This window comes from Rhinolophus sinicus, chromosome 4 (assembly GCF_057876585.1).
Source record: "Rhinolophus sinicus isolate RSI-liver-muscle chromosome 4, RSI-T2T, whole genome shotgun sequence".
Classification (NCBI taxonomy): domain Eukaryota; kingdom Metazoa; phylum Chordata; class Mammalia; order Chiroptera; family Rhinolophidae; genus Rhinolophus; species Rhinolophus sinicus.
The window spans coordinates 63,234,269-63,256,092 of record NC_142504.1 but is presented as its reverse complement, the minus strand read 5'-3'; the positions used below and the strand labels follow the sequence as shown (position 1 = coordinate 63,256,092).

The following is a 21,824-nucleotide window of genomic DNA, read 5'->3' as shown; positions in this document are numbered from 1 at the left end:
ACAAACAATTATATACCAACAAATTGGACAGTGTGGAAGAAATGGATAAATTCCTAGAAACATCAATCTTCTAAGGCTGACTCAAGAAGAAACAGAAAATCTGAACAGACTGATTACAACTAACGAAATCAAATCAGTAATCAACAAGCTCTCAGCAAACAAAAATCCTGGACCAGATGGCTTCACAGGTGAATTTTACCAAACATTCAAAAGAGAATTAACACCTATTCTTCTCAAACTATTCCAAAAAAATTTAAGAGGAGGAAAGTTTCATAAACTCATTTTACGAGGCCCTCATTATCCTCATAAGAAAACCAAAGACACTACAAAAACAGAAAATTACAGGCCAATATCCCTACTGAATATAGATGCAAAAATCCTCAACAAATATTAGCAAACTGAATACAGCAATTCATTAAAAAGATCATATACCGTAATCAAGTTGGATTTATTACTGGGATGCAAGGCTGGTTCAGTATACACGAATCAATTAACGTGATACACCACATAAATAAAATAAAGGATAAAAATCATATGACCATAACAATAGAAGCAGAAAAAGCATTTGACAATATTGAACATCATTTATGATAAAAAACTCTCAGCAAAGTGGTGATAGAAGGAGCTTACCTCAATCTAATAAAGGTTGTATATGACCAACAGCTAACATCATACCCACTGGTGAAAATCTGAAAGCTTTTTCTTGAAGATCAGGAACTTGACAAGGATGCCCACTTTCACTACTTTTATTCAACATAGTATTGGAAGTCCTAGTCACAGCAGTCAGACAAAAAAAAAAAAAAAAAAAAAAAAAAAAAAGAGAGAGAGAGAAGAAAAGAAAAAGAAAAAAGAAAGAAAGAAAAGGCATCTAAATTGGAAAGGAAGAAGTAAAACTCATTATTTGCAGATGACATGATACTATATAGAGAGAACCCTAAATATTCCACATACACAAAATATTAGAATTAATAATTCAGTGAAGTAGCAGGACACAAAATTAATATTAAAAAATGTGTTGCATTTTTATACACCAATAGCAGACTATCAGAAAATGAAATTAAGAAAACCATTCCATTTACAGTTGCATCAAAAATGACAAAATACCTAGGAATAAATTTAATCAAGGAGCTAAAGGACCTTTACTCAGAAACCTACAAGACACTGAAGAAACAAATTGAAGAAGACATAAATAAATGGAAGGATATACCGTGCTCATGGATAGGAAAAATTAATATTGTCAAAATGTTCATGCTACCCAAAGGAATCTAGATTCATGGCAATCCCTATCAAAATACAAATGACATTTTTCACAGAACTAGAACAAATAATCCTAAAATTTATATAGAACCACAAAAGACCCTGAATAGCAACAACAATCTTGTGAAAGAAGAACAAAGTTGGAGGCATCATGCTACCTGATATCAAACTATACTACAAGGCCGTGGTAATCAAAACAGCATGGTACGTGGCATAAAAACAGACACATAGATCAATGGAACAGAATAGAGAACCCCAAAATAAACCCACACCTATATGGTCAATTAATCTATGACAAAGGAGGCACGAATATACAATGGTGTAAAGACAGTCTCTTCAATAAATGGTGTTAGGAAAACTGAACAGATATATACAAAAGAATGAAACTCTGTCACTTTCTTACACCATGAACAAGAATATACTCAAAATGGATTAAAGACTTCAATGTAAGACCTGAGACTATAAGACTCCTAGAAGAAAACTTAGGCAATAATCTCTTTGACATCACTCTTAGTAAAATTCTTTTTCTTTCTTTTTTTTTTTTTTTTTTTGATATGTCTCCCTGGGCAAGGGAAACAAAAGAAAAGATGAACATGGGACTACATTAAACTACATCAAAGAGTTTTTGCACCATGAAGGAAAACATCAACAAAATGAAATAACAACCTACTGAGTAGGAAAAGATGTTTGCTAGTTATACATCTGATAAGGGGTAACTTTCAAAATATATAAGGAACTCACACAACTTAACATAAAAAAACCCCAAAACCAATGTGATTAAAATATGGATAGAGGACCTGAACAGATATTTCTCCAAAGAAGATATACATGTGGCCAATAGACATATGAAAAGATGCTGACCATCACTAATCATCAGGGAAAGTCAAATGAAAACTACAGTCATCTATCACTTCACACTGTCACAATGGGTATAATCAATAAATCAACAAACAGCACGTGTTAGCGAGGATGTTGGAAAAAGGGAACCCTTGCACACTGCCAGAGGGATTGTAAATTGGTGCAACCACTATGGAAAACAGTTTGGAGGTCGCTCAAAAAATTAAAAATAGAAATACCATATGACCCAGCAATGCCACTTCTGGATGTTTATCTAACGATAACCAGAACTCTAATTCGAAAGCTATATAGACCCCTATGTTCATTGCATTATTTACAGAACTAAAACACATAATCCTAAACTTTATATGGAACCATAAAAGACCCTTAATAGCTGAAGCAATCTTGAGAAAGAAGAACAAAGTTGGAGGTTTCACATTACCTGATATCAAACTATACTGGAAGGCTATAGTAATCAAAACAGCATGGCACTGGCTTGAAAACAGAAACAAAGATCAATGGAACAGAATAGAAAGCCCAAAAATAAACCCACGCCAAGATATGGAAGCAACCTAAGTATCCATGATAGATGAATGGATAAAGAAGATGTACATTGGACAATTAAGTTTGTGAACTCATCCTAGAAAAAGTGCTACATACCTCATTGTTGAATATCACTACAATCACCTTTGAAGTACACCCCTTGGGAAGCTATGAGTCGAAGCCAGTGCCTAGTCCACCCTTCAAAGCAATTTGGGAACTCTTTTTCTGGAATGGCCATCAGAGCTGTCATCGTATTACCTTTGATGTCCTGAATGTTATCAAAATGTCTTCCTTTCAGTATTTCCTGTATGTTCGGGTAAAGAAAGAAGTCATCAGGGACCAGATCAGGTGAGTAGGGAGGGTGTTCCAATACAGTTATTTGTTTACTGGCTAAAAACTCCCTCACAGACAGTACCATGTCAGCTGGTGCATTGTCATGATGCAAGAGCCATGAATTGTTTGTGAAAAGTTGTGGTCGTCTAACTTTTTCACACAGCCTTTTCAGCACTTCCAAATAGTAAACTTGGTTAACTGTTTCTCCCGTTGGTACAAATGCCTAATGAATTATATATATATATATATATATATATAATAAAAGGTTAGCAACATCATTGCAACAAGTTCATGAACTTAATTGCCAGCCCTTGTATACAATGGACTATTACTCGGCCATAAAATTGAATGAAATCTTCCGTTTGTGACAACGTGGATGGACTTAGAGGGTGTGTTATGCGAAGTGAAATAAGTCAGAGAAAGACAAATACCATATGATTTCACTTATACGTGGAATCTAAAAAACGAAATAAACAAAATAGAAACAAACTCATAAAGAGAAGAAATTGATGGTTACTCGATGGGAGGGGGTTAGGGGATCGGTGAAAAATGTGAAGGGAGTAAGATGTACAAGTTGCCATTTATAAACAGTCATGGGAATGTAAAGTAAAACAGGGAATATAGTCAATAATGTTGTAATACAATGTATGGTGTCAGATGCATACTAGACTTATTGGGGTGATCACTTCGTAAGTTATATAAATGTCTAATCACTGTGTTGCACACCTAAAACTAATATATGTCAACTGTAATTTAAAAATAAATAATTTACAAAAGAAAAAAGTAAAAAGAAACCATAGAAATGTCCAGACATTTGATAATTGTGTCAATTAGTGTTCTCTGAAGAAACAGAACCAATGGGATCCACCTATCCACAAACACAAACACATCATATATACCTATCTATCCATATATCTGTCTATATATATCTAGATATCTAATATACCTATCTATCAATATGGAGAGAGATATATTTCTAACTGTCATCTATTTATCTGTCTATCTATCTATCTATCTATCTATCTATCTATCTATCTATCTATCTACCTACCTATCTATCTGTCTATCATCTATGTGTCTCATCAGTTGAATACTCTACCTATCTACATTTATTTTAAGGAATTGGTTCACATGCTTGTGGAGGCTCCCAAGTTTGTATATTATCGAATAAGTTGGCAAGCTAGAAACTCAGGCAGGATTTCTATGTTGCAGTCTTAGGTAGAATTCCTTCTTCTTCAGAAAACAAAGTTTTACTCTTAGGATCTTCAACTGATTAGACCACGTTATCAAGGGTAGTATGCTTTGCATACAGTCAACTTGTAAATGTCAATCACTTGTAAAAAATGTTTTACAACACCTAGACTAGTTTTTGACCAAAAAACTGGGCAACATAGCCCAGCTAAGTTGCCATATAAAATTAAACATTATAGTAACAAATAAAATACACTTTAAAAAATGAAAAATAAAATCTTTGAAAATTTAAGAATTGATGAAGAATTTAGCAGTAGAGTAGACAGAGTTAAATGGATAATTATTGTAATGGAAGATATATCTGAAGAAATTATCCAGGTGTACAAGAAAATGGAAATTTCGCCCCTGTGTTCCCCCTTTGGGGCCCAGATTTGTGCTATAAGATACCTGTGCATCCATTTATGTTGGTCTTGACAGTTGGGGTTTGTCCTTATAACCTGTGTACCTCAGATGCTTATGGAAAGAACATTTATTAGTAGATAACTTAGAACTCTTGTTTAGTTTTGGGGATTTATGCTGCTTACCCAATGGAGCAGTCATGAGAGGATTATGCAAGTTTAATCTCCGTGAATGTATATTAAATGCTTGATACTGCCGGGTTACCATTACATTCAAATACACTTATTTAAAACCTATACGTTGAGAGCCATTAATGGTCCTCAGCAAGGCATACGAGGTTCTTCTTGAGTGGATGCCTGGCCCTAGAGTCTTATTTTCATATCGCAGACAGTGGCATTCTGTTAAAATGAAAATTAGAACACCCCAGGTGGGGGCACATTCCCTCACCCCTCCATGTGCCTTTCTGTATCTTGATCAGTGTGCTGGACACATGGGTTTTTTTTCCTTAGTATAAATCTGTTACCTTGGTACACACCCACAAACACACACACACACACACACACACACACACACACACACACACACACCTTTTTCACATATTTTTAAAAATGTCAGAGTATATTAGTCCTTGGGCTCAGGCCTTAGAGTAAAAGCCACTTTCTGTCCCATGGCACACAAAGCTCCACAGGACTGGCCTGAACCCATAGCAGACCTCCTCTCCCTTCACTCTCCCCTCAGGCAGCTACTCAGGCAGATGCTGCCAACTGGTATCCCTACTGCTACTACTGCTTCACCAGTGGCAGGGACTCAGTGTTCTTCATGAAATGAAATGTAATTGAAATAGTGCTTATGCTTGTGGGGTTGGAGATGTATGTCTGGATTTCTGTTTGGATGATGCCATTGGGAATTAGTACTTTATTGGTGCCTTTAAAATTAGGATTGTATTATAATGCTAAGTGAAATAAGGCAGACTGAAAAAGCAGAGAACCATATGATTTCACTGGTATGTTGTATATAAACCAAAAACAACAAAAGAACAAGACAAACAAATGAGAAACAAAAACTCATAGACACAGACAATAGTTTAGTGGTTACCAGAGGGTAAGGGGGTTGGGGGGGTGGGAGATGAGGGTAAGGGGATCAAATATATGGTGATGGAAGGAGAACTGACTCTGGGTGGTGAACACACAATGGGATTTATAGATGATGTAATACAGAATTGTACACCTGAAATCTATGTAACTTTACTAACAAGTGTCACCCTAATAAACTGTAATTAAAAAAAACACATTAGGATTGTGATGGATTTAGAATTCTACAAACATTTGGTTTTCACAGAGATTTTTTTCCCCCTTAGAAGAGGCTTTATATTTTTCCTGATATAAAATCATACATAACATTCACAAGAAGCGTATAAATTACTAGTGACCCCAACACCGAGACATAGTCACTGTTTATGTTTTATCAACTTCCTTTCAAACTATTTCCCATGTGCATTGCATATATTGATATACCTTTTTTGTTCTTCAAAGTGTTTTAAGGTGTTTTCTTACCTGCTTATTTTCAGTACTGTTCTAAGGAGATAATACCTCCTCACATTTTATATACAGAAAGACAGAAAAAATTCATTCATTCATTGGTTTTACATAGAAAAGAAACAGTGCTATTTGCCAATTCAAGTCCTAAAGGATTTTCACTGACTTTTCAAATACCTGATGATGTTTTGATGAAAGTTGGGTAGTTTTTAAAAGCTGCTCTAAAGGGTAAATTTAGCACCAGAAGTCTAAAGTCTAAAGTACCTGGGACTTCTAACAGCACATTTTTCACTTACGGTTTTCAGAGAATTTCAGACACATTAAAATCTTTTCAGCACCATAATGAGAGCAATAATCCATATCATAAAATGGATTGAGTTTTTGTTACTATATTTGATGGGATGCTCTTCTACTGTGTTTTCCCAAAAATAAGACCTAGTAGGACAATCAGCTCTAACGCGTCTTGTGGAGCAAAAATTAATATAAGACTGGTCTTATTTTACTATAACATAAGACCGGGTCTTATTTAATATAATATAAGACTGGGTCCTATATTAATTTTTGTTCCAAAAGACTCATTGGAGCTGATTGTCCATCCAAGTCTTATTTTCGGGGAAACACAGTATGTTAATCTTATTATATGAGAAAATATCCTTTTATCATGTCAGATTCATCTTTCTGAAGGACAACTATAGTTTCAGTAGCACCACATAAGATAAGACTTTCATTACATACTTATGGGTAAGTTAATTCATTACACAGAATATAAACCTTCAAATTAAATACCCTTTTGTTCCAAATTTACATAAGACCAGGAAAGTCAGCCTCCTCTTTGTGTGAGGTGAGAGCTTCATTAGTGATTCAATCTTTAACTCTTGGCATGCCATGCAGATTGCCATGTGATGTTAGATGGAGCACACACAACTGGTGTAGTTTGTTCCTCAGATTTCCAAGGAGATAAACGTTGACATTATGTGAGATATTAAGTCTTTTACAGGTTACTCAAAATATATTTCTTGCACTGAAAATTTTGTAAGATAATGTGCATATATCATCCTTATGCCATTCGTGTGTTGTCAAAAGCTGACATTTGAGATGAATAGCCCTAAGGATTAATTTTTCACTTCTGAAGATTCTCAAAACTTTTATCTTCATAATTTGCTAAATCACTACTTCCTGAACACTGTAATTCTGGCTTCCTTTATAGAAACTAGCATTCCAACCTCACTGAAGCCTGATATGAAATAGTATGGGGAGCCCTTTTCTTTTTTTGATAAAATTGGTATTTCAGATAGCCTCCATGTTATTGTACAGCACCCTTTAATAAAAAGAGGGACAGATCCTCTTAATTCCTAGAAGCAGGAGAAAGTCTGTTCCTGATTAACTGGGATGCCTACTACTATGGGCGAGTGAGGGCTCACCACCATGTCTCTGGTTTCCTTGTCTCTGTGCTTGGAGTTCAGTTTAGTGACCAATTACTAGAGCTCTCTTTAGTCACAAAGTTTTTCTCTTTTCCCCTGCATTTCTAAATTCATGGGTTTTTATCTTTTAATCACTGTTTTCCATTTTTTTTTGAATTTTACTTTTATGATAGATAAACTTGTACCTTGCAGGTGAATAGGCAATGTATACATAAATCAATAAAAATATTATTTTCATCTCTACACTAGGAAATGTAAACTTACATTGGTTATAATAAATTATTTATCTTAATTTTAGATACCTATTAATTCTTCACATACAGGTTATTAATGGCTAAGTTTTATCTCTTTGCTAGTCACAATGTGAGTACATTATGAAGGCCCCCATTACTGACAGCAGGTTCTAGATTTTAATGTCAGAAATGTTGGAGCCAAAATCTCAGTTCTCAGGTTTGTGAATGATAGAAGTGTGAGCTGAATGAGTCAATGTTGCTGTATGAATTTTAACAGAAATAGCTATGGCAGACTACTTTGCCAATTCACAAAAAAGACTGATTTTACAGTTGTGATGTAATACTCTGTATAGGTCTTTATTTTGGGATTGAGATCATATCTGTGAAAACTAGGGCTTTAAAAAGAGTGTAGGAAAAATTGCGAACAACTTTTTGTTGCTCCCCCCCCCAGTTTTATTGAGATATAATTAACATACAATATTGTGTAAGTTTAAGGGGTACGTGTTGATTGGATACTGTACACTTACATATTGCAGAATGATGACCACCACCATAGCGTTAGCTAAAACCCTCATCACATCACCTAATTACTATTTGTGTGTGTGTGTGTGTGTGTGTGTGTGTGTGTGTGTGTGTATATGAGAGAGAGAGAGAGAGAGAAAATGAGACAGATAGAGAGAGAGAAACATTTAAGATCTACTCTCTTAGCAACTTTCAAGTACTTTTTATTGCCTTTTAACTAATAAAATGTTGACTTTACCAAGTGGGTTACCTTTGGTCTCTGGGATGCAGATTTGTTCTCCTGGAAGTCAAGATTGAACATTTATAGAATGTTTTAGAATCCTGTCTAAGTTTAGGTTTAGAATATTCAAATTGTTAAGCTACTGGTTCTTAAAAAAAATTTTTAGCATAGCATTTTGTATAAAAGTTTGGAATTCATAGAACATCCCAGGATATTCCATTTTTCCTGGTTTTAGGACTCTTAAAATTGCTTTTTTTAAAAAAAGGGTAACAAAATATTAGGAAATTTTCTTATTCTTAATCATTACTTTCCTTTCTCTCTCACACTATATACTCCAGCTAGTTAATATTGGTTTGTACATAATTAGAATGACATTCAGTACAAAAAGTTTTTTTTCTCCCAATTTGGTAGAAATCTTGGGTTTTATGTTCCATTATAGAGAATTTGTCTTCTGACTTTGGGTAAGTCAGGAATTCCCTCTGGACTATTTCCTCATCTGTGACATGAGAGGATGGACCACTGTGTCTCTAGGGCCCTCTCAGCATTAGAATTTTATGAATCTGTGATAATTCAAAGTCACTGAAATGTGTCAGAAGCTTTATGTAGGATTGTAGAGAAATTAAAGACCCCAAATTTGGAGAAAATTCTTTATTACTATGAATATATAAAGTGATTCTAAAATATATTGCTGATTCTAGAAATTGTTTCATAAGAAATCACATAAAAATATGACAGGAATGCCATCTTCTTCATTGTTAAAGTCCTGAATTTAACGAAGAGGAGTTATTTAAATATTATAATTTTAAAAATTAAATCTATAGCTGTTGAAGGAAAAACTGGGTCCTGAATTGTTCGTTCTGTATTCCATTCCAATATTATACATTGAATTTGTAGCCAAAATGTTTCCAATGTTTAAAAATATTTGATTTCCTTCAGCTTCTGGCTCAGAAATACTCAAGTTCCACAAATAATGGACGAAATATAGCAAAACATTTTGTTATTCTTCTGTCGTCTTTCTCTGACTTGAGTTTTATTTCATTGAGAACGTTTTCTGGTTCTAGTGTATCAAAATGTAGCTTTGGGGTCTCAAAGTTTCTGAAATATCCAGTTGATAGTACAGAGCTGTAACAACCAGTCCCTATATACAGAGGAATCATCAAAATACCTGGCCCTTTTTAAAAAAAAATTAAATTTGTTGGGGTGGCGTTGGTTAGTAAAATTACATGGGTTTCAAGTATGCATTTCCATTGTACATCATCTGTATACATTGTGTGTTCACCACCCAGAGTCAGTTCTCCTTTCATCACCATTTTTTGGCCTATTTTAAGAGATTATGTTTTAGTGTGTGTGTTTTTTGTTGTTGTTTTGTTTTTTGGGTTTTTTAGTAAATTAACAAATACCAGCTAAACATTACAATAATACACTATTAGCTAAAGAGAGGGCTTAATATAAGTGAGAGTTATCTACTTCTTACTAGGCATTGGTTCTCCATCTTAGCCACCCATCAGTATCATTCTAAGGATATGTAGAAACCCCCACTGCCCAGGCATAAGGCTAGTGAGAGCAGTGTGGTGGAGCTCAGGTGTAAGTAGTGTTGAAAGATGGTCAGGTGATTCCAGTATGCAGACACAGACCCGGTAGGGTTCTTTGTTTGAAATATCACAATAAGCTAGTTATTAGAGGACCACCCCCAAAGGTCTGAATGTACTGGGCTTTTGGATAGCAAAGTGTGGGGGAGATGGCTTTGCAGGGTGAGTCAGGATAGAGTTGGAAGCCTGCCTCAATCAGCACCGTTATTTTAACTTGGACAGATATTTTATTCTAGTCTAAAATTTCACTCCAGCTTTAGCATTAATCTTTAACACTTTATAGCATTATAGCAGTTATAGCAATTTTCTAGTTTCTATATCACCTCAAGAAGTTGATAGATTCAAAATTTCAATCTAATAGTTTTGATTCAAGTGGCCATGTGATGGAGAGACCTTTAGTTTGATATTCAGCTAATGATTCATAGTTGAGAAGATTTAGATTTTAGGAATTTGAGATTCAATGGGTTGATGTTGATATTTCCGTTGTTTAAGAAGTAAGAGCTTTCTGAGCAAATCAGTGGCATAAGCCTTGTTAATGTGTCCTGAGTTATGTTACGCCTACGTATGAAAAAAACTATTTTGAGAACTTTGCTACATTAATGGGCATCCTCATTGCAAATCAGTCTTACACATTCATGAAAGCGGATTTGGAAATTGAGAGGCAACAATGGGGAGAGCCCTGAGGTGAGAGTTAGAGAATTTGGACACTCATCTGGATTTTGCCATTTATTAGCAGTGTATTTATGGGCAAGTTACTTAATCTCTGAGTCGTAATTTCCTCATAAAATGGGAATAATGCCTACCATAATTATTTCACAGAGTTTTTACCAGGCTTAGATTAGATCATTAATTTGTTCAATAAATATGTGATTCACCAAGTGCCTATTATCTGCCAGGGAGCATTCAAGATGTGAAGGATATAAAGAAGGAAACTATGTCCTTGGAAGGAGGTAGCAAATATATTAGTCACTGTTCATAGATTTAAAAAATCATATTGTAAGCCCTTTGAAGATGGCTTCCTCTTTCATCTTTGTGTTTCCATGTCTCAATACCTGGCACATAACAAAGAAGGGGCTAAAATACTGTTTATGTGAATGAATTAATCACATAATTAATTTCCTTGAAAATATTTTGTTCCTCTAGTCTGAGTCTCCCTTGAACAAGTTGAAATGAGTAGTGTGTGGATGTGGTTTCATTTCCCTGTGGCTTAAAGTACCACACGAACTTCAACATGGTAGTCTAACCTGAGATCCTTTCAAACCACAGCAATGGTTAATATTTTAGTTGGAGTTTGATTCCAATAGGTTAGTATTCCCTCTTTTCTGATCAACATTGCAACATTAAGAGTACCTGTTTTTGGCTTAACAGCCTTTTCATGTTTGGTATTAATTCAAACTCCAATATTTCTTTTGGAAAGAAAGATAAATTCTTTCCTTGACATCCTTTTTTCCCCATTAAATTAAGTTAAAAAAAAAAGTTGCTTCATAAATGTGATCTCAAACAGCTGGATTTTAATCTTTCTACCTTACAGGAAGAGAGAGTTTGGTTTCAACAACGCTCCTACCACATGGCCTGGATCATACCCAGCACACAGATTTTTTTAACCTAGCCAGCAACGAACTTGTGGTTGTACATTTGGGCTGTGTTCACATGTTATTCTAAATTAGGTCAGGATCTGTGGTAGGCATCTCTATATTCTTTTAAGAGAATGTGAACAAATGGAGAATTATAAGATCCCTTTCATACTGGGTCACAGAAATAAATACTTTTGAGGATTTAAGTTCTGTCTCTTTACAGCAGGTAAAGGGTTATTCTCTTTGCAGCCCCATGTGTCCTTAGCGTAGCTGGAGGAGGCCTTGGTGTTCTGATGCCCAGTCTTTTATTTGAATAACAGAATTTTAGAGTTGAAAAGACCCTGGACTTGATCCAAGCCTGCCACTCATATTCTAGACAGACAAAATTGAAGAGAAATGAAGAAGCTGTGATAGTCTGTGTCAATGGGTGTCCTGAGATGCTTTTCCTGAGTTTTTTTCTACTGTCTGCCACTGAGTAGAACATACTCATATGTCGTATGTGAATCCTGCTAGCTTCTGTGGGTACTCCTAGTAAAAAGCTCACAGAATGCAAGGTGATACACATACACATTTATGTGCCCATGTCTATGTAATTGTGTCACTTCCTTTATCCTTAATTGCTTAAATTGATAGTAATGTGTTAAGTTTGCAAATTTATTTTAAAGTCTTATAAAAGTAAATTCCATTTTCAAATATTGCTTTGTATAAACTTAGAGATACATGTTCGATGTGACCTACAGGGATCTGGGTTGGGCTCCATCCTATTCTTTAAGTCACTCCACATAGTTTTTGGCATAAATGCTTCTGAACAGAGAGCTCACATTGTTTTCCCATATTTTACATTATAAAGTCAACGCTACTCCTACCTGGTATTAAACCTGGGTTTTCTTAGGCATGAACACTAGAGAGTTTAAATATTTTGTTCAAACTTCACAACATCTAGTGAAAAGTTGGAAGTAAAATGTATGTGTCTCCTTTTAGCAAGCCTGAACTTCCAAATTCTGCTGTAGCCCCAGTTGCTGCTGCATAAGCAAATTCATCCTTGGAGGCATGGGACTCATGGATGTTTTTCCAGCTAAATGAGAGCCTCATAGCTGTGACTTTTGCTGGGCAGGTCATGGAAAGAAGCACCTGTGATACTCATTTTGTGGGTTATAGAAGTGGGGTGAGTAGTGTATGGCAGGCCCCAGAGTGCCCCTGGGGCACTATCCTGTGTATTTCATAGAAGGAAGGTCCTTCCCAAGATAGTCCTTCTCTAAGATCAGTTTCCTGGGATCTCCAAATAGACTTGAGTTCCCAAACAGTCACAGAATGCAAAAAACAACTCAAGAGCATCAAGTTTGCATTGACTACTTCATGCTTTATATTGTACTTTTTCAGAGTGCAAATTCACCTGCACCAGCGGTAAATGCTTGTATCTTGGTTCACTGGTCTGTAACCAACAGAACGACTGTGGAGACAACAGTGATGAAGAAAACTGTCTCCTGGTGACTGAACATCCACCTCCAGGCATCTTCAACTGTAAGTCCCTCCTACTCACCTTGGCATCATTAGGTTTGATTATGTTTTTGAAATGGTTAGGAGGTAGGGTCCTGGTGGAAAAGGGAAAGATGTTGTTTTGGGGGGCAAGATCTACATTTTCACAAAGGGAATGTTTTCTTCTTTTAGGATAGAAAAATGGTGTGTCTAAAAGTGGGAAATTTATTCTATTTTCAGAGATGTCCAGTGACACTATGTTTCGGAATAGGATTTTGCTGCCCAGAAGCATTTACTGGATTCCAAGAAATAACATATTGATTTAGTATTCTTCCTACCAATTTTGTAGAATTTTTAAAGAGTAATTTGAAACAATTTTCAAATAATTTTAAATAAGCAAAGAAAGATATGTGGACAGGCCATAATCATGTAATTAAAATAAGAAAACAGATTTATATTGGTCTTTTTAAAAAGGTTCTGATCATGTGTTTTTCTAGTTGCTGCTGGATGGAAAAGAACTTAAGTGAGGTGTTTACATTTGTGAATCCCAAGGCTGAGAAATTCTTGAACCTGAAAAGGTGAAATTAATAGTTTGAAGTTCACTGATTTTTGATCTCATGATTTTTATGAAGAGGAAGGAGAGAGAAGGCAGCTTTGAAGCACTGCTGAACTTCTCTTTGGGAGAATGGCTTATTGTTTCCTGTGTTTCCTTGGGCTAAGTGAAGTGGGTTGAGGATGACAGAATGATTTTGCAGTAGCACGCTCTGGAGGAATGTTTGTAGTACTCACCCTCTTCATGGGGTCTTCTTACTGAGATCATTTCATGAAACGTTCAACTTATCTCCCCAGTGTTACTGACATGATTTTGAGGGGTTATATTTGTTTTTATTTACAGCTCTGTACATTTTTGTTATGAAAATTAGACTACATAAATACTGATACTGTAATGTGAAATGTGGAGTTTTTTTAAAAAAGAAACAATTTTCTCTATTTTTACTGTATTTTTCATATTGGGGGAAACTCAGAAAATGACAGTGCCTCGTAAAGTTTAAGCTTGCTCTTTATGCTTGCTAAATTCAAGCTTTTCTGTTGTGTCAGTTTGCATTTTCTTAACACTGAGTCTTCTTAGAATCCCATGTCTATACTTTCAAAATACAATTTAAGGTTATGTGTGTGCTTCTTGGTATTTGGTCCATTTGTTTCCTCTGGTGATGTTTTGTGTAATAGCCTTTGCGATTGTCAGTACTGTAATTTGCATAATGTGGCTTGCCTGGGCTCAGGGAAGGGGTCCACAAAGTGATTGTCCTGTCTGCTCTGAGCTGGATTGCTGCACCTGGTACTTACCCAACAGTCGGGCAGCTCTGTGGCCTCATCTGCACAATGAGTCATGAGAATGGCTGTCATGAGGATTAAGTGGGATGGTCCACATAAAGCAATTAGAACAGAGTCTTGCTGATACTAAGCCATTGATGTAGGTCAGCTAAACTCAAGCCAAGGAGTCTTAGAATAAGAAGGGCAATGTAAAGCCAATTTCTTGATTTTTCTTGTTGTTTTTCTCTAGACTTGAGTAACAGCAAGCACATATATGATAAGCTATGGAGAGACTATCAGGACTGTGTGTGGTACCTTGACTGTGAAAAGCAGGATGACCAAACCTTTGGCCCAAGGGCACGTCACAGACTGATTCTCTGAATCTTGAAGGTGCTTCTCCTTCACTTCATGGTCCATTCCTCCTATTAAACCCCTCCCCTCCCCTGCCCACCGCTCTCCACCTCCCTCCCTTCCCCTCCCCTTCTTTCCTCTCCCCTTCTCTCCTTTCTCATCAGTATTGTTTCCTGGTATTTAAAACCTATTTCCACATGTTTCTATCATCCATTTTAAAAGTATGAATATTTTAATTTTGCTTGGAAGCCAGGTGAAGCAGTTACGTCTGTAAGTGGTTCAACATTTCCCAGGCAGCTACAAGAGTTTGCCTTAACAGAGGAATTTGAAGATCCTATTGACAAATTGTTGGTCCCTACAGTTCAGATATAAATAGAACTTGTTGTGTCCTTGTAACTAAAATGAGAGATTATTTACATTGCGCTCTCTTTTAAGAAGACTGGAGAGCTAGGAAACAGGATGACAAAGGACAAGACCATGGCTGTGGCTTCACGTGGACTTGGGTTCAAATTCTACCTTAAGTAAGTGATTGAACCCTTTTCAGGCTTGGTTTCTCTCTCTGTAAAATGTGAACAATTGCTGTCATATAAGGTTTCTCCACAGTGATGTCATAAAAATGGCTGTGTGAGGTGAGTCTCTTGAAATCTCCCTGGAATTTACAACAAATCGAACAACAATAACTCCACAAAGGACTCCCTGCACAGCAGACAAGCAATACTAAGAGGCATGCTACTGAAATCACCTAAAGGTGGGCAAATTGCTCAAGCAGGGGAGGAGCGAAGGGAGAAGTGCGGAGACGGGGCCGGGCGGGCACAGGACGCAGACCTAGCTCAGTGCTCTGAGCTCGCTGCATCCCAGAACTACCACAGCTGCGTGAGAGGGAAGAACTCGGACTACTATGGCCCCGTTTATGACCCACAGCGCTGAGGGGACAGCATATAACACAGCTGAACCCAACGCTCACGGCAGAGACCTCGGAACAAAGACTGAGGGAAGAAGGCTGAAAACGGTGGTTTAAGCCCTCACTGCCGAGCAGAGAATGGAACCTTAGGTACTGAGCCTAGCCTCCCCCTCCCTACCCTCCCAGACCTCGCCCCACCCCCACCTGCCTGGTGCTAGAAGCGGAAGAGTAGCAGTGTCAGATCAAAAGAACAGAATATTTGCAGTCTGAGCACTGTGGTCCACAGACACAGATTTGCAGCCCAATTAGTTACAGCAAAGGGGAGGGAGCTGTGGAAGCAGGACCGGCTGTGGTGGTGGTTGCCACCATTGCTCTGGGCCACCTCTCACAACTCACCCTGCCACTGGCCCCACCTATCTGGGCGTATCCCTGCAGGAGTAAACAGAGCTACTGAAACACACAGGCTCTGAATCTGGTGCAGGAAGAGCTTTGGAACTTCAAAAGCTCTCTGCATCCCCACACGACATGGTGCCTTATGACCAAGGAGAACTGTGAACAAAGGAGAAGCCCACCTTACAGGGAATCCCCCCATTGTGTGAGAAGCTGGAATAGTGCAGAGAAAACATAGCACTACAGTCTGAGAGAGAATAAAAGGCTGCAGTCGGAGATAAAACATTCTACCAACATGTACTGGAAAGCAAAAAAAAGACCTCTTCCTAGCAACCTGTTGCAGAACCCATTCCTGTAGATGTCTGGGAAGAGAAATAATAAACCATTAATTGCCATGAATAACCAAGGCAACAAGACAGCTCAGATAGAAAATGAAAAGTCTCCAGAATATGAACTTAAAGGTATGGAAATACGTGACTTAAATGAAAGACAATTCAAGATTGCAGTTCTGAAAAAACTCAACGAAATGCAAGAAAACACAGACAGGCAGTTTAATGAACTCACAAATATAATCAAAGAACAAAACGAACATTTTACCAAACAGATTGAAATTTTTAAAAAGAACCAAATAGAATAGATTAAGAACTCAGTAGAAGAAATGAAGAATGAAATAGCCAGCTACGGTAGCAGAGTTGACCAGATGGAGGAAAGAATCAGTGACGTCGAAGATAGAAACCTGGAAATGGCACGGATGGAAGAAGAAAGAGACTTGAGACTTAAAAGAAATGAAAGAGCTCTAATGAACTTTCTGACTCCATCAGAAAGAGCAATATAAGAATAATGGGCATACCAGAAGGAGAAGAAAGAGAGAAAGGAACAGAGAATATATTCAAACAAATAGTCGATGGGAACTCCCCAAGCTTGTGGAAAGAACTGGATCCTTGAATCCAAGAAGGAAATAGAACACCTAATTACCTCAACCCCAACAGGCCTTCTCCAAGGCACATTGAATTGAAGCTGTCTAAAGTCAACGACAAAGAAAGAATCCTCAAGGCAGCCAGGGAAAAGAAGACTGTGACCGACAAAGGAAAGCCCATTAGGTTATCAACAGATTTTTCAGCAGAAACTCTACAAGCCAGGAGGGAGTGGAACCAAATATTCATACTATTAAAGAGAGAAATTATAAGCCAAGAATAATATATCCAGCAAAGATATCCTTTAGATAGGAAGGAGGAATAAAGACTTTTCCAGGCATACAGAAGCTGAGGGAATTTTCTAACATATAACATGCACTACAAGAAATATTAAAGGAGGCTATTCGACCACAATCAACAAGGACAATTTATGGCAAGCAAAACATAGAAAGGGGGAGAGTGAAGGCCTGAACCGGAATATGGGAATGGAGAAAGTAAGCGTGCTGAAGAAAATGGAATACTTGAAATATAAAACTTTCTTTTACATAAACTTAATGTTCACCACTCAAAAAAAATCCACAACTGAAATACATACTGTAATAAAAGAAGAAACACAGGAAAGAATCATAGAATACCACCTCACAGAAATAATAGACAACAAGAAAAAGACAAAGAAACAATTGAACCACAGTCTTACCAGAAAACTAAAGATAGAATGATAGGAAATCCTCACATATCAATAATCACCCTAAATGTAAATGGATTGAACTCACGAATAAAACGGCACAGAGTAGCAGATTGGATCAAAAAACTAAACCCAACCATATACTGTCTCCAAGAGACACATCTCAGCTACAAGGACAAACATAGGCTCAAAGTGAAAGGGTGGAAATTGACACTCCAAGCAAATGGTATCCAGAGAAAATCAGATGTATCCATACTGATATCAGGTGAAATGGACTTCAGGGTAAAAAAGGTAACAAGAGACAAAGATGGACATTTTATAATGGTAAAGGGGACTATACAACAAGAAGACATAACAGTCATCAATATTTATGCCCCCAATCAGGGAGCACTGAAATATACCAAGCAACTACTAACAGAACTAAAGGGAGAAATTGACCAAAACACAATTATACTAGGGGACCTAAATACATCATTGACAGCTATGGATAGATCATCCAAACAGAAAGTAAATAAAGAAATATCAGCCCTAAATAACACATTAGATGAAATGGATATAATTGACATTTTATAGAGCACTTCATCCTAAAACATCAGACTACACATTTTTTTTTCTAGTGTACTTGGAACATTCTGAAGGATAGACCATATATTGGGACATAAAACTAGCCTCTACAAATTTAAGAAGACTGAAATCATACCAAGCATATTCTCTGATCACAAGACTTTGAAATTGGGTATCAACAGCAAAAGGAAAGCAGGAAAAATCAGAAACACGTGGAGATTAAACAACATACTTTTAAAGAATGACTGGATCAAAGAAGAAATAAGAGGAGAGATCAAAAGATACATAGATACAAATGTGAATGAAAGTACATCCTACCGAAATTTTTACAATGCAGCGAAAGCAGTTTTAAGAGGGAATTTATATCATCACAGGGCTATCTCAAGAAACAAGAAAAATCCCAAATAACTAACCTCATGTTCCACCTTGAAGAACTAGAAAAAGAAGAACAAATGAAACCCAAGGTCAGCGGAAGAAAGGAAATGATAAAAATCAGAGCAGAACTAAATGAAACAGAGAAAAAAAGACAATAGGAAGAATTAATGTAACAAAGAGGTGGTTCTTTGAAAAGATTAACAAAATTGACAAACACTTGCCTAGACTCACTAAGATAAAAAGAAAAAAGACACAAATAAAATCAGAAATGAAAGAGGGAAAGTTATCACTGATGCCACAGAAATACAAAGGATCATCCAAGAATGCTATGAAGGACTATATGCCACCAAATTCAATAACCTAGAAGAAATGGACAAGTTCTTAGAAACATATAGCCTTCCTAGGCTGACCATGAAGAACTGGAAAATCTAAACAGACCGATCACTGGTACGAAAATTGAATCAGTCATCCAAAACCTTCCCAAAAGAAATAGTCCGGGACCAGATGGCTTCACTAGTGAATTCTACCAACCTTCAAAGATGATCTAATACCAATCCTTCTCAAACTCTTCCAAAAAAACTGAAGAAGAGGCAGTACTCCCGAACTCATTTTATGAGGCCAACATTACCCTGATACCAAAACCTGGTAAGGACAACACAAAAAAAGAGAACTATAAACCAATATCTCTGATGAATATATGTGCAAAAATCCTAAACAAAATTCTAGCAAATCGAATGCAACAATACATTAAAAAGATTATTCATCACGACCAAGTGGTGTTCATCCCAGGGGCACAAGGATGGTTCAACATATACAAATCCATCAATGTGATACATCACATAAACAAAATAATGGACGAAAATCATATGAATATATCAATTGATGCAAAAAAAAGCATTTGACAGGATACAACATCCATTTATGATTAAAACACTTAATAAAATAGGTATAGAAGGAAAATACCTTAATGTAATAAAGGCCATATATGACAAACCCTCAGCCAATCTCATAATTAATGGTGAAAAACTGAAGCCCTTTGCTCTTTGTTCAGGAATATGACAGGGCTGTCCCCTATCACCTCTGCTTTTCAAAGTAGTGTTGGAAGTCCTCGCCAGAGCAGTCAGGCAAGAGAAAGAAATAAGAGGCATCCAAATTGGGAATGAAAAGGTTAAATTGTCACTCTTTGCAGATGACATGATGCTATATATAGAAAACCCTAAAGACTCCACCAAAAAGCTCTTAGAAATAATCAACGAATTTAGTAAAGTTGCCAGCTACAAAATGAAATGTACAGAAGTCCATTGCATTTCTGTATACTAACAATGAAATCTCAGAAAAAGAAATAAAACAATCAATTCCTTCTGCAATTGCAGCAAAAAGAATAAAATACCTAGGAATAAACTTAATCAAGGATGTGAAAGACCTATATGCTGAAAACTATAAGACATTTTTGAAAGAAATTGAAGAAGACACAAAGAAATGGAAAGACATTTCATGCTCATGGATTGGAAGAATAAACATAGTTAAAATGGCCATATTACCCAAAGCAATATACAGATTCAATGCAATCCCCATCAAAATCCCAATGGCATATTTTAAAGAAATAGAACAAAAAATCATCAGATTTGCTTGGAACCACAAAAGACCCCGAATAGCCAAAGCAATCTTAAGGAAAAAGAACAATAATGGAGGTATCACACTTCCTGACTTTGGCTTGTACTACAGGGCTACAATAATCAAAACAGCATGGTATTGGCAGAAAAACAGACACATAGACCAATGGAATAGAATTGAGAACCCAGAAATAAAACCACATAAATATGGACAGATGATTTTTGACAAAGAATCCAAAAACATACAATGGAGAAAAGACAGCCTCTTCAATAAGTGGTGCTGGCAGACTTGGAAAGCCACGTGCGAAAGAATGAACCTGGGCTGCTGTCTGTTACCATATACCAAAATGAATTCAAAGTCCATCAAAGATTTAAGCATAAGACCTGAAACAATAAACTGCATAGAAAACATAGGTACTAATCTTATGGACCTTGGGTTCAAAGAGCATTTTATCAATTTGACTTCAAAGGTAAGGGAAGTAAAAGCTAAAATAAATGAATGGGACTATATGAAACTTAAAAGCTTCTGCACAGCAAAAGAAACCATTGACAAAATAAAGAGGCAACCAACTGAACGGGAGAATATTTTTGCAAACAATGCCTACGATAAGTGGCTAATATCCAAAATATACAAGGAACTCATGCAACTCCATAACAAAAAAACAACCCAAATGAAAAATGGGCAGAGGACCTGAATAGACACTTCTCCAAAGATGACATACACATGGCAAATAGACATATGAAAAAATGCTCAACATCACTAATCATCAGAGAAATGCAAATAAAAACCTAAATTGTTATCACCTCACCCCAGTTAGAATGGCTATCATCAACAAGACAAATAGTAACAAGTGTTGGAGAGGCTGTGAAGTGAAAGGAACCCTCATACGCTGTTGGTGGGAATGCAGATTGGTGCAGCCGCTATAGAAGGGAGTGTGGAGATTCCTCAAAAATTTATGAATAAATTACCATATGACCCAGCGATCCCTCTCCTGGGTATCTACCCAAAAAATCTGAAAACATCTATACATAAAGACACGTGTGCTCCAATGTTCATTGCAGCTTTGTTTATGGTGGCCAAGACATGGAAACAACCAAAATGTCCTTCGATAGATGAATGGGTAAAGAAGTTGTGGTATATTACACAATGGAATCCCATTTGGTGGTAAGAAAAGATGAAATGGGACCATTTGTGACAACATGGATGAATCTTGAGTTATAATGCTAAGCGAAATTAGTCAAACATGAAAAGCAGAGAACCATATGATTTCACTGATGTGTAGTGTATAAACCAAAAACAACAAAAGAATAAGACAAAGAAATGAGAAACAAAAACTCATAGACACAGACAATAGTTTAGTGGTTACCAGAGGGTAAGGGGGGTGGGGTGTGGGGGGTGGGAGATTAGGGTAAGGGGATCAAATATATGGTGATGGAAGGAGAACTGAGTCTGGGTGGTGAACACACAATGTGATTTATAGATGATGTAATACAGAATTGTGTACCTGAAATCTATGTAACTTCACTAACAATTGTTACCCCAGTAAACTTTAATTAAAAAAAAAAGGTTTCTCTGAGGATTTAAATAAA

General features: G+C 36.6%; 1 protein-coding gene across 12 annotated transcripts in view; it reads left to right on the top strand.

Moving 5' to 3' along the window:
* The window catches only part of LDLRAD4 (low density lipoprotein receptor class A domain containing 4), a 612,879-nt gene that overhangs the window by 309,927 nt on the left and 281,128 nt on the right, over positions 1–21,824 (top strand). For 11 of the 12 annotated variants that reach the window (XM_074340421.2, XM_074340417.2, XM_074340426.2 and 8 more), the window contains one exon: positions 13,035–13,175. In XM_074340421.2, coding sequence (XP_074196522.1) covers positions 13,035–13,175 — 141 coding nt within the window. Of the gene's footprint in view, positions 1–13,034; positions 13,176–21,824 lie in introns of those variants that run through there. The other variant, XM_074340424.2, reaches the window with a different exon arrangement.